The sequence below is a fragment of the Anthonomus grandis genome, chromosome 11 (genome assembly GCF_022605725.1).
Source record: "Anthonomus grandis grandis chromosome 11, icAntGran1.3, whole genome shotgun sequence".
In the NCBI taxonomy this organism is placed as follows: domain Eukaryota; kingdom Metazoa; phylum Arthropoda; class Insecta; order Coleoptera; family Curculionidae; genus Anthonomus; species Anthonomus grandis.
The window spans coordinates 3,808,600-3,821,017 of record NC_065556.1 but is presented as its reverse complement, the minus strand read 5'-3'; the positions used below and the strand labels follow the sequence as shown (position 1 = coordinate 3,821,017).

The 12,418-nt window shown below is 32.8% G+C and overlaps 1 protein-coding gene across 2 annotated transcripts in view; it reads right to left on the bottom strand.

The window, feature by feature from the left end:
- Positions 1 to 870: 870 nt before the first annotated feature.
- The window catches only part of LOC126742049 (ankyrin repeat and MYND domain-containing protein 2), a 23,276-nt gene continuing 11,728 nt past the window's right edge, over positions 871 to 12,418 (bottom strand). Inside the window, exons 1-3 of one of the 2 annotated variants that reach the window (XM_050448570.1) lie at positions 7,947 to 8,067; positions 7,644 to 7,895; positions 871 to 1,996 (exon numbers count right to left, since the gene is read on the bottom strand). In XM_050448570.1, the coding sequence (XP_050304527.1) occupies positions 983 to 1,996; positions 7,644 to 7,844 (1,215 nt within the window). In that variant the 5' untranslated portion in view covers positions 7,845 to 7,895; positions 7,947 to 8,067 and the 3' untranslated portion in view covers positions 871 to 982. Of the gene's footprint in view, positions 1,997 to 7,643; positions 7,896 to 7,946; positions 8,068 to 12,418 lie in introns of those variants that run through there. The other variant, XM_050448571.1, reaches the window with a different exon arrangement.

Sequence of the window (12,418 nt, the reverse complement as noted above, 5' to 3'; positions counted from 1 at the left end):
AATTTATGAAATTCGTATCAACTCAGGGTTTCCTTTCCTCTAAATAATTATATAAGCAAAAAAAATCAACACAAGATGTGTGCTGGTCTATTATGTTCATATTTCTGCTGTCCCAAGTAACCACTGAGTAGTTTAACATGCGTTTTCGGCGTAAAACGGGTAGAATCCATTTAACCCCAATGCGGGGTTACTTGGGACAGTAAATATAAATATATTTTTTGACAAATATTTTTACATTAGGAGTCATTTATGGTGCTATATAGTTTAAGTTCATATGAAAGAAATTTTTTACGAAGGGAAGATCGCTTTTCCTCCCTACAAACTCTGATAAATTACCACATTATTGAAAAAATGAAAGTGAATTTGTTCCAAGTAACCCCATTTTACGGTATATGTGCATTCCATAATAGTTTTGAACCCAGTTTGACTTCCACGTGACTGGTTTATTAGGAAAATTCAAATCTATATTTCGAGTTGAAAACTAAAACTTTTGATGCATTCATACTTAACTGATTCGCATCAAAGCAGTTAGCGACAATCGATTGTGTACATCACCCTTACTTGCAAACGAACATTGTCGAAATCCCTTTTAAGAAAAGTTGTTTTATGAGCAAATATAATAAATTTTGTCAATAAATATAGCTGCCTAAACCACAAAGTGAAACTAAAGTGCTAAACGTCGTTATGCGTTATGCAGTTTTGCATTACCGTGCATCTGGTACGAATTTATTTGCCCAAGTCTTTTTTACCTTTATTGAAGTCCTTGTCCTTATAAAACGATACGGTCAAGTCTCAAAACTAGTCGACATTAAATAGGTATTTCTGGGAAATTTTAGACTTTTTTTTCTAGAGTAAATAATAAAAACTCAATATACTTAACAATCACTTTATGTTAGCCACAATTATACACTCATATTTTTGAAGACATTCTGTAAAACCAAGTTTTAAACTTATATTTTAATATTTAACCGTAAATGTAGATTTAGTTCTTAGCTAAAAAATTCTGTAGCTCGTTTATGTCAACATCCTTGGTGGATTTGGTGAGGTTGTTCATTTGTTGCTCAGATACCTGATCCTGACTCAACCTAGAACATACCTTTTTATGCCAGGTCCAGTGCAACCTTTGGCAGTTTCTATCGCAGTACTGAACTACTTTGCACTTGGAACATTTTTTGGCAGGCTTTTCTTGGCCACATGTGTTGCAAGTGGCAATAGTGTCCAGAAAACCTCTTTGGCCATTTATAACTGAATTAACAACATAAAAAGCAGAAGGAGACTCGCTTCCTGATAGTGAAGTCACTATTTGCCTAAACAAAGTGCTCTCCCTAAATGGAAATTCTCTTATGCACTCTTTAAGAAATGCATCCATAAATTCTAGGTTATCATCTTTTCCTGGTTTCAGGATCTTTCTTGCAAATGTCTCACTGATATCAGTTTTCTTTTCATCCCCTTCCGCTGATTCTTTTTCTTCCTCCTTCTTCACTGCCTGTCTCTGCTTTAACTTGAGCACCTCCCCAACAATATATCCTAAATAATGAAACTTAAATGCCATTACCTCATTAGTCTCTTGTCCCTTTTTCATCTCTTTCTCACACATAAGCTCTAACACCTTTTTCACTTCTTCCAAGTGATCTTCAAGCCCAAGAAAGTTGTGCACATTCATCACAATCTTCACAGGATGTATATTGATTTCCATTATAAATTTATGAAAACTCTCAAGAAGAAAAGGCGGTAAATATGGGGTGCTAGAAGTTCCACTTGCATGTGTGTAGTACTCCACTTCTTCTTTGGGTACAAAATTATTTATAACCGAAACACAGTTATGGTGTCCTACAAAAGCAGCCATTTGCGACGGTGTTCTCCCCACAGTATTGGTTTCTGTAGATTTTGCACCAGCTTCCAAAAGGAGCAGGCAAATGTCCGAATTTCCGGATAGAGCTGCAAAGTGGAGGGCGGAGTAGTTGTGCTGATGCTCACACAGATTAACATTTGCCCCCTATAAATGAATAAAAATGTATAATAAATTACATATTTATTTATTTTATGAGAAAAACTATTAATTATTATCGCAAACCAATATAAAATAATTATGCAGGGTAAAATCTGTATTGTTGTGATGAATTCACAATGAGTTACTTATTTTATTGGGTATTAGGTCATTTATAGCAAAAATCAATTTAGAAATTACTATCTCACACGCTCAAAAATTGACAAGAAGAAGAAAATAGACTTATTCACGTATTTAAAAGAAATATGAACTTAAATCTTTTATGATACCTTTCGTTATATTTAATTGATTTTAAGTTCAATAAGTTTTAAATACAATAATTTACTTAAGGTATAATAGATTTTTTTTATATACCTAGAAGCTGAGCTGATCTATTAATCTCTGAGCTCGTTTCTTGTTTTCGGTTCTTGTCGACTTTAAGTATCTCCAATTTTGCAATTTTTTAAAATTTAAGCAGAAAGAGTACTTTGAAAAGAATAGATTAAGAGAAAAAAAAATTGCGAATTATAGGACGCTAAAAAATAATATTTGAGTCCTGTAAATTACGTCAAAAAAGACTCTACTCTAGTCTATTTGATAATCGAAACTCGTTGCCATTGATAATTACATTGTCAAACTTTTGACATATGATCTCGCAGTTGCCAAATTGTCTATATTTTCTATAATAAAGATAATTATTCCGCTAAATCTGTAAGTAATAAGAAACAAGCACATCTCAAAATCACATCCTATATAAGAAGAGAAAATACGAAAGACATCTAAATCTGTCTGCCAAAATAATAGCAGTGTTTTTACATTATAATAGTGATTGGATTTCACTATTTGAACACAAGCTAATACCCAGCGCTGGAAAAAATACATTACCTCATACAGAGGTTCTTAGCCTCCATATATAACATTTTGAGATTCTATTTATATGAAAAAATATAGAGGCATAGATAAAAAAAAGCCAGAGGGCTCGTAAATGTTGAGTCTAACTCAAAACAATTTATCCCTACCCAACACACAGGCACAACAGACTTCACTCCATCTAACACAACCCAATGCAATTCAACCGAGCCCAAAACACTAAAAACATTCATATGGGAGAAATAATAAATTCTTTAATCAAAGATAATGTATGGCAACGCTGTCAGCTCGCGGCGTTATGTCAAACGTCAATAAAAAAGAATAATGAAGGAAGATGGAAGGGAATTTTGCTTTTGTTATTTATATGAAAAAATAAAACTACAAAATTCTTAATTGCAAAAAAAAAATAAAAAAAGTAAATTTGGCACTTAACGCTTTTTTCTAAATATTAAAAATGATGTTAAGGAGTCCCTTGGAGCACAAACCCATACCGGATATGAGAGTCTATTAAGGCAAAATAAACTGAACAAGCAAACAACCCCCCCAGCTCATGCCTGACAATTCTGACTGCAAAACAATCAGAAGAAAGTTTAGCAGCGAGGCCCTAAACATGGTTATCAAAAACTCCTATCAATGAAGAGGCCCAGAAATCAACAATAATCCCTACCATGTAATCCCTCATCAAACAAAATCTTAAGCTAAAAAGCCTAGAATAAAAGGCTTATCAACATTGAATACAAACTGATTCCAGATGCACCATTCTTTAATTTTGTGAAGGTCCTCTACTATGAGAGATCTAAATACTTTTTGATCTTTGTTATGCCACAGAATTGTAGTATCATCGATAAACTGAACCATGCAGTGGCAGAGAGCTTAAGTCAAAATAGGATCTAACACTGACCCTTAAGGTACACCACCTTTAAGGTGTGCTATCCCTAAAGAAAATCCAGATGCAACCACCCTCTGGGTGCGACCAGATAGGTATGACTTTAACCACCTCAAAGCCACTCTCCTAAATCCGTAAAAATCAAGCTTTGACAGCAGTATTCCATGATCCACACAATCAAAAGCCTTGGACACATCAGGCTAGACAAAATTGATATGGGACAGAAGTTAGAGAGTTGTTCCAAGATACCACATTATTTATGAAGAAGGATAATCATAGCCTCCTTTAAACAGGATGGGAACTCGCCCTGAAACAATGACTAATTGATTGCCCAAACCGAAGCACTTAAAGCGCTTGCAGGTAGAAGTGACGTGTGTAGATGCGTGTTGCTGATGATTTTGTGTGTGTTTGGAGTCACTTGGAATGGCTACATGCCTGTGAGACCTTTGGTTAGAATCGCCTAAACTACCTTTTTTCCAAACTTTGAATGAATTTGATCAAAGAACTTTTTAAATTACATTACAAGATACATTAAATAAATAAATAGGTATATGCTATATAAATTGACCAATCTGATCCCTAAAAGAAATATTGTTCTGGCTGACAGTCAGGTGGAATTGGTGAATAGGTACACTGTATCTGAAATGCGAATATGAGTACACATATACACTACTGCTCAAAAGTATTTGCCCACATATGACTGTTTTAAAGTTATAACTAAAAATAATAAACCCATCAGTTATTCTTATGAAACGGTTTCATATACATGTCTGCCTCGATTTTTAATAACAGCTTCACAGAGTTTCGGTAGTCTTCTAATTAATTTGTCCAAAGTTTTCTGAGGTATCTTGTGCCACTCTTCTTGGATGATTCTCCACGAAGTCTTCTTTTGATGTGGGGCATGATTTTCGCACTTGTCTATCCAGTTCATCCCACAGTAATTCGATAGGATTGAGATCCGGTGATTGTGGGGACCATACCCTAACTTTCAGAAGATGTTGTCTTTGTAATTGACCTAAATATTGCTTGCACAATTTCGACGTGTGCTTGGGGTCATTGTCATGTTGAAAGATAAAGTTTTCCCCAACTATTCCAGTACCAGAAGGAAGTACATTGTCGCTTAAAATTGTTTTGTAACCCTTTTTTCGAAGAATTCCCTCTATTCTAATTAGATCGCCCACTGCAGAAACAACCCCACACCATCACCGAACCACCACCGTGTTTAACTGAAACTCGCCTCTTCGTTCCAAAAACCTCGAATTTCGACTCGCCACTCCAGAAAACTTTCTTCCAGTCATCAATGGTCCATTCTTTGTGTGATTGGGCCCACTCAAGTCTTTTTTTCTTATTAACATCCTTCAGTAGCGGTTTTGATACAGCTAAACGTCCTTTAAGACCAGCATTATAAAGTCGCCGTTTTACTGTCAAAACACTGACCGCTTTTTTACGCTCCTTGTTGATTTTTGCTGTGATTTCAGGGGCGGTAAGGCGACTATTGCGTTTGCTTGTAATTATAATATTTAAATCCTCCTTTGAACTTGATGCCTTTGGCCTTCGGATCGAGTTTTGTTGCTAATAGTCCCTTCTCTGGTGAATTTCCTAACATTATAATCGACAGTCCGCCTTGGAATTCCAAATCCATCGAAATTTGACGGTTAGTCTTTCCAAGCCTTATGAAGTCCAATGATAATACCTTTTGTTTCTACTGATAACTCTTTTGTATTAGCCATTTTAAAGAATGTTGAAAAACCAGCAAAGAAAGAAAGAAAGAAAGAAAGAAAGAAAGAAAGAAAATGTGCTATATTACGTAAGACAACAAAATCTTGTGTACAAGCATCCTAAAAACTAAAAAATTCCAAATTTACTTTAAATTTCAAATTTCAAACAAACATAACATCTAAAACACTTTACCATAACATTTACACACATTACCAAAATTAATCATAACAAAACAGATTGAGAAAAAAAAAAGCATCTTTTTGATAAATTTCATTAAAAAATAAGTAAAGCTGTCAATAAAACAGAATTTAGAAGAAGTAAATTAAATTATTTAACAGGAAACAAAACTAAAACACTAAAATGATGTCAGAGTGAAATGGTGACAATCGTCAAAAATATTAAAAAGAATACATGGTGAGCAAATACTTTTGAGCAGTAGTGTATGTGTTGCATGAAATGTGAATCTCGAAGGGCAACCAACCAAGAGAATCAAAAAGAAGGACTAAGCAGCTAAGAAGCAGGATTAATTTAGGCCAGCATATTAGAAAAAGAATTTATTTTGCCTTTATAGAATCTGGGGCTTTGTAAACAGTCAACCTATTTAACCTTTCTTTATACCACAGAAGCATGCTGTGCATTACTTGTGTAAAGTTGGTTCTAGAGAGCACTGCAGGCCTCTATTTTTTTGTGAGAGAATTCTTACTTTAACTTGCGCATTTACTCTTGTAAGGATGGACATGGTCCGTAAAAAATACAAATGTTCGGTTAATAACAAAGCAAGAGTGACAAGATTTAGTCTTGTCACTCTTAGAGCTTAGAATTGCTCAGAAATTTAGTAGCTTAGAATTGCTCATCCCAAGAACCAATTTAATAAGAAATTCAATTATTTATGAAGGGATAAAAATGTATAACCATTTGCCCTTGGAAATTAAAAATATAGAAAGTACTAGTACTTCAATAGACAAGTTAAAAAACTGTTGACAGGTAAGTCATATTATTCCCTTGAGAAGTTTTATAGTGATAGGATGCGATTCATCATTCAACTTTTCCTTATTTCTTAAAAAGTGATTTTTGAAATAAGTAGGTAATTTATAAATAATTATAACATTAATAACATATATATAAATAACTTTAACCTGAATTCTCATATAGCTTTATTATTTGTTTTTGTTTTTTTCTTATCCTGTTCTTATACTGTGGCAGCTCCACAGGTTCCAGCAAATAAACAAATTAACAACCTTAAAAATATTGATGTAAAAAAGCTGTTGATGGGTATTGATGTTACCGATGAAGTTTGTTTGTTGTTTCTATTTTTTTCATTTTATTTATGATAAAGTTAGCTGAATCTCTTAGTTTCAAAGATAATGCTTAATTTGATGACTCTGAAGTCAATGTCTAAAGTATGCTTATTTTTTGGCTTAAGAATTATCATTTCTTTCTCCAGAATATAGTTATTTATTTTATTTTCATTATGTGGTAACAGTATTTATTGAGTTTTCCAAATACTGTGTTTTTGTTTAATTTTTGTAACCTTATGAAAAAGTTTACATCACAAAAAATATCATCTCAATTTGTGTAACTACTTTGCTCTATTAAATTGATCTTTGTTAGATATTTCATGGTTTTATCTTAATGCTATGTTGATTTATGATATCCTTACAGATTGACAAAATATTTATTAATTAAAAAGAACAGAAAATCAGTAAATAATATACCATTCAAAATGTATGCACTACATTTATGATTAGGAAAAAACTATGTTTGTATATGTATTTATCAGGTTTTAGGATTCAATAGGTTCTAAATATTTGTTATAGATTTATATTTATGTTGAGAAAATTTGATCAAGTTTAGTAACAAAGCTTTGTGGCTCAAACGTGAACATAATCATCGAAATAATTTTTAAATATTTGCTACAAAGTTCATTTTAAGTAGGGAGCCTGTTTATATACTTAGTTTTAAGGCTTGTGCTTTCTTTTCTTAAATATGTTGATAGTTTACTAGAATTCTGGTGCAATTGGTTGAGTGACAGAATAAACTCCACTATAAGATTTATTTTAAAAATTTGGGTGTCTTTTTTATATTTAAACAATTAAAGTTATTATGTGTTAGTCAAAAAGGGGAAATTTCTTTTTAAGAATTATTGGACATGCAATAGATCACTCAAACCTATAAACTTACATGATCTAGAAGGATCTGGACTATTTCTTTATTTCCTTTATATGCAGCATGTTGAAGGGGGGTAATTCTATTCTCATCGAATATATTAACATTTGAGTTCTCTGAAAGGGCGTTTTTAAGTAAACCAGCATCATTATTTGTTACTGCTTCAAATATTTTCTTCTCAGTGGATGAGAGGGTAGATTCCTCTGTTTCAGACATATTGAAAAGTACTAAGTATGGCAAATACGATTAAGTTTCTTCTTGGATTATCTGAAATTACGGATTGATATTAAATAATATTATATTTCTTGTTCTTGTTACCTGATAAGTTTAAATTAAAGTAAATCTAATTAATCAAACAATACAAAATTACTTAAATTCGTAAATTTAGGTTATGGGATATGTCACTGTCTCGGGATATGTGAAGAACTAAAGGCCTGGGCACACAGAAGGCGCTCTATCGCGGCGGGCAGTTATCTCGCGATATTCGATCACTACGACTCAAGATAACAACACTTAATACGACTAGGCTGTTGTAAAACGGCATTAGTATTTTAGAACCTCACAATTTATTAATAAGACTAATAACTTCAGGCGTTCCCACTTCCGCGTCATCCTTCACCCAGTCAACACGTGGTCGTTCTATTCCTTTCCGATCCTTCGGATTTCTTTCCTAAACCCTTTCCTACCCCCTGCCGTTGGATATAACGTGCCTTTAAGAAGTAAATTTAGTGAATGTATCAAGCCCACTTCCGCGTCATCCTGCACCCAGTCAACACGTGGTCGTTCTTTCCTTTCCTATCCTTTGGAACCCTTCCTAGATCCTTTCCTGTCCTTGCCCTTTGCCAGTGGTAGCTGAACCTATTCACGCCGGTAGCCAGGCCGGATGATGCCGGATGCATCGTAGGGGAAACGTCACCGTGCATTTCAGTATTAAAAATTGTGAAAATATCGATTCGGGGAACAGGGTACATACCCGACAGTTTTCCCGAATCTCCAAATCGTGCTGGCAGATTGCCTCGTAGCAGAAGCCATTAAAACCACAAACCAAACCAAACCAAACCAACTTCAGGCGTTTTATGATGCATCTGCATGTTAAAACGTCTAAAATATGGCTTATGTTAGGCAATAAGGCTTATTCTGAACTAGAACCTGTATACGATTGTTTTTGATTCCCCTGTGTTCGTTTCCATCCTGCACATTCTGGTTCCGGCCGAATTGGTGCTTTTCATCCGTGATCCATTGTGCACCAGGCCTGGAAACCACTTGGCTTTAATTGGTACGCCGACCATTCTTCCCTTGTCGGGATTTCAAAACCCCTTCTTTAACCTTAGTTTGCCACTTTCTGTGTTGCATCTGGATGTCAGAATTGGTTGGTACGTTCTTACACATCGTTAGAGCAATCGTCATATGGCCTTGTCCTAAGTGAACATTGTACAACTCTCCGTTATCCTTCATTATTTTATGCACCGTTACTTACCTTTCAATCCAGACTGGAAGGTCCGGTAGCCCAAGAAGAATATACGTCATAAACATGTGTCAGATAATTATTAGTCATAAATAAAAATTTACACACGCAAATCAGGAATATCAAATATGTAAATATGGATTAATTCATAAACAAGACTGTCAAATGTCTCTTACGTCAAAAAATATTATTTTATTTATTGGAAGTGACTACTGTACTAGTACGATCATCGTAATTTTCTGTCGTGTCTCATTATAGGTAAGTATTTGTTTATTTATATAATCATAATATATGCACACGGGGCTAGGCGGCAGCCCCGTGTGCGCTCATGGAACTGTGTGGTTGGCGCACATGTGGAGTTTTGATTGCAAAAAGAGATTGAAACCTTGGGTTGGTGCTAAATAGTGGTTTAGGTAGTCGTTTGAGCCCCCTTTTTAGGGAACGAAAATCATAGGCACAAACACGTGCTTGTATATGCGTGTGTACATACAAGCGTACGCCCCATGTGTACGTCCCAATCTAATATCTTTGACATGCGGGATATAGCCCTGTTAATCATTAGATTGTAGTTTTGGATATAAGTTGTTATGGTTGCGCTTAGTTATTTATATCAATGTTTTATTAATAAAGATATTTATTGTTTTAACTATAAGTTAATTTACATTAAACCTCATCGTTATTATTTACCTATTAATAGCTAAATATCTAAAATTATGTTTTTTTTAATTTACACTTACATAAAATATCAAATAATTTAAATAAATAATACCTATTTTTTAACACCTGATAAATGTGTTTTGTTCATGTAAAATCTAACTATATTATGCCTTTATTATCTAAAATTGAGTCCATCCATCTAACTAAAAAGTGTTCCAGACAAAACCAAAAAAAAAAAGTACTGGTGACATAGTGAAGTCACTCACAATTTTTGTCAATAAGGTTGTTGTTTTATTTTTCGTGGGTGTAAATTACAAAATATGTAATTACAGTGGTACAAAGCGATAAAAAATCTTATAAATTTACAATTTTAGCCTCAAAAAGGTTCCAAAATTACCCCAATATATATATTTTGTAATTATAGTAGAATCAAGAGCTAAAAAAGTTGTGCAAGCCGGTAATAATTAGGTATTTAACGTATGTAGAAAAAGCTTCATAATTTCCAAAGTTTTGTATTTTTGCCAATCATCCTCACTTTTTATCAATATTTTGACCACACTTACATTCTATGTAAACATTTAAAAAAAAAATCGGTTTTCAGACGCCCCTTTAACTTTACCGGACCCTCAAGCTACGCGAAACACGCTTCTTCCAAAGAAATTGTTTTTCCTTCTGCAATATTTATAATTTCATTGATTAAGGAGTGAAAAATTTCATTCCTGGAAGACATGTCAGGTTTGTTTCTAAAGGAGACAATTTTTAACCCCCTAAGAAGGGATGTCATCCTCATTTTTTTTTCAAATGGGAATGGAGGTTAAATGATCCCTGATTAAAAAGTACTTGTGCGCTGTTTTTATTAAAGTAGACCGAAATTAGAAGAGCACATATCGTCGTCAGTCACTATAATCTAATAATAATCTTATAATCTAAGGCCAGACCAAAGAAGGAGGCATTTGGTTTACAGGTATCGAGATGTTTTTGATATTAGATTTTAAGCACGCGCTTCCTAAACACTGGTAAATTTGTTTATGTTGTTATGATAATGTACATAAATAATATTCGTATATTATGTAAACAAATTAGTAGTTTGTTAATAATGTTTTTGTAAACAACTGCTTTTTTTGCCGACTTTGTATACAAGTGAATGTATATATATTTTATAGATTTTAAAGAAATGTGACCTCAAACAATTTATAAAATTGTTAAGTTTTTTGTATGTTTTGTTGTATTTTTTATTTTTATATATTTGTATTTTTTGTTTTGTCTTTGTGTATATTTTGTTTGTATGATTTATTTAAATAATAGCTTTGTCGACAAAATTTTAAATTTTATGATAAATAAAGCATTGATTGATTGATTGATACTGGGAAGAAAGAGAGGACTAAAAGAGTCCAGCACAAAATCAATACAGGAAATCATAGATTATTAGCCAATAGAACACTGAGACGTCGATGAAGGTTGCGCCCTCTAAATGCCCAGGAGTAGTACCAACAAGAAACGAAAATAAATTTATGATGTCATAATGGCGGGAAAAAATTTGATTATATCGCCAAATTTGAATTTTGCTTGAATATTGGGAAATGTGTGGTTCTTTCAGAAACTATAATAGGCAGATTAAAAAAGTGTCAAATTGAGACATTTTATCTCCATATTAAACAAAGTCCTCCGTTTATCACTTTTTCTATCCGTTCACTATAATTTCTGAAAGACCCATACATTTCCCACTAGAGATAAAAAAAACCTGGGTTTCAGAAATTAACAAAAAATATTCAACAAATGTATTACTATATTATAAAAAGAGATTATAACAATTCACAAGTTATACAATAAAAAATTATATAAGCATAAAATAAAAAAACTGTTCAACATTAAAGAAAATAAAAAATTCGTCCAAATTTCACAATGAATAAGCTTAAAACTTAATTAGGAACTTTGTTGTATGAAGAACAAAGTCTGTAAAGTATAAATTATACAGAGGTTGAGAAAAGGTTATGGTAAATATATAAATGTCAAAAAATGTAATAAATTCACCAAGGAATTACTTCCTACATAATTCAGAAGTAATTCCTGTAGTAAATATTATAAAATAAATAGCTGTTAATAAATTACAAATGAAAGGCGCAATAAGAAAAAATTACAACAGCAAAAGGAAGAGAGCAAAGTGTATGAAATAGAATATTTATAAAGAGTATGGTAAATGTATAAAGCCCAATAAAAATGTAATAAATTCACCAAAAAATTACTCCCTACTCAATTCACGAGTAGTGTTCCTTAGTAAATATTATAAATTGAATAACTATCAACAAATTAGTAATGAAAGAGGCAATAAGTAAATATGTTAAAAGTACAATTTACAGTTAGAGTGAGTTATAATTTTTAGAAAATTGCTCTGCTCTCAGGTTTGATGTTACATTTTGAGTATTTTTTGAGACCGTTGAAAAAGTCTATACAGGAATAGGATGAATTCTACTCCGTATTGAGCTTTACTGAGTAATTTATTTTGGAATCCAATATCTAGAAATAGAAAGCATATTTTAAAGTATTAATTTTTAAAATCATAAAAAAATTACCTTATTTTGCCATATTATCCGTCTAGGATCCTATGTTATTACTACCTGGTACCAGTTATTACTGACCTGGGTTCAGTTTTTAACATTCAATCCATCAG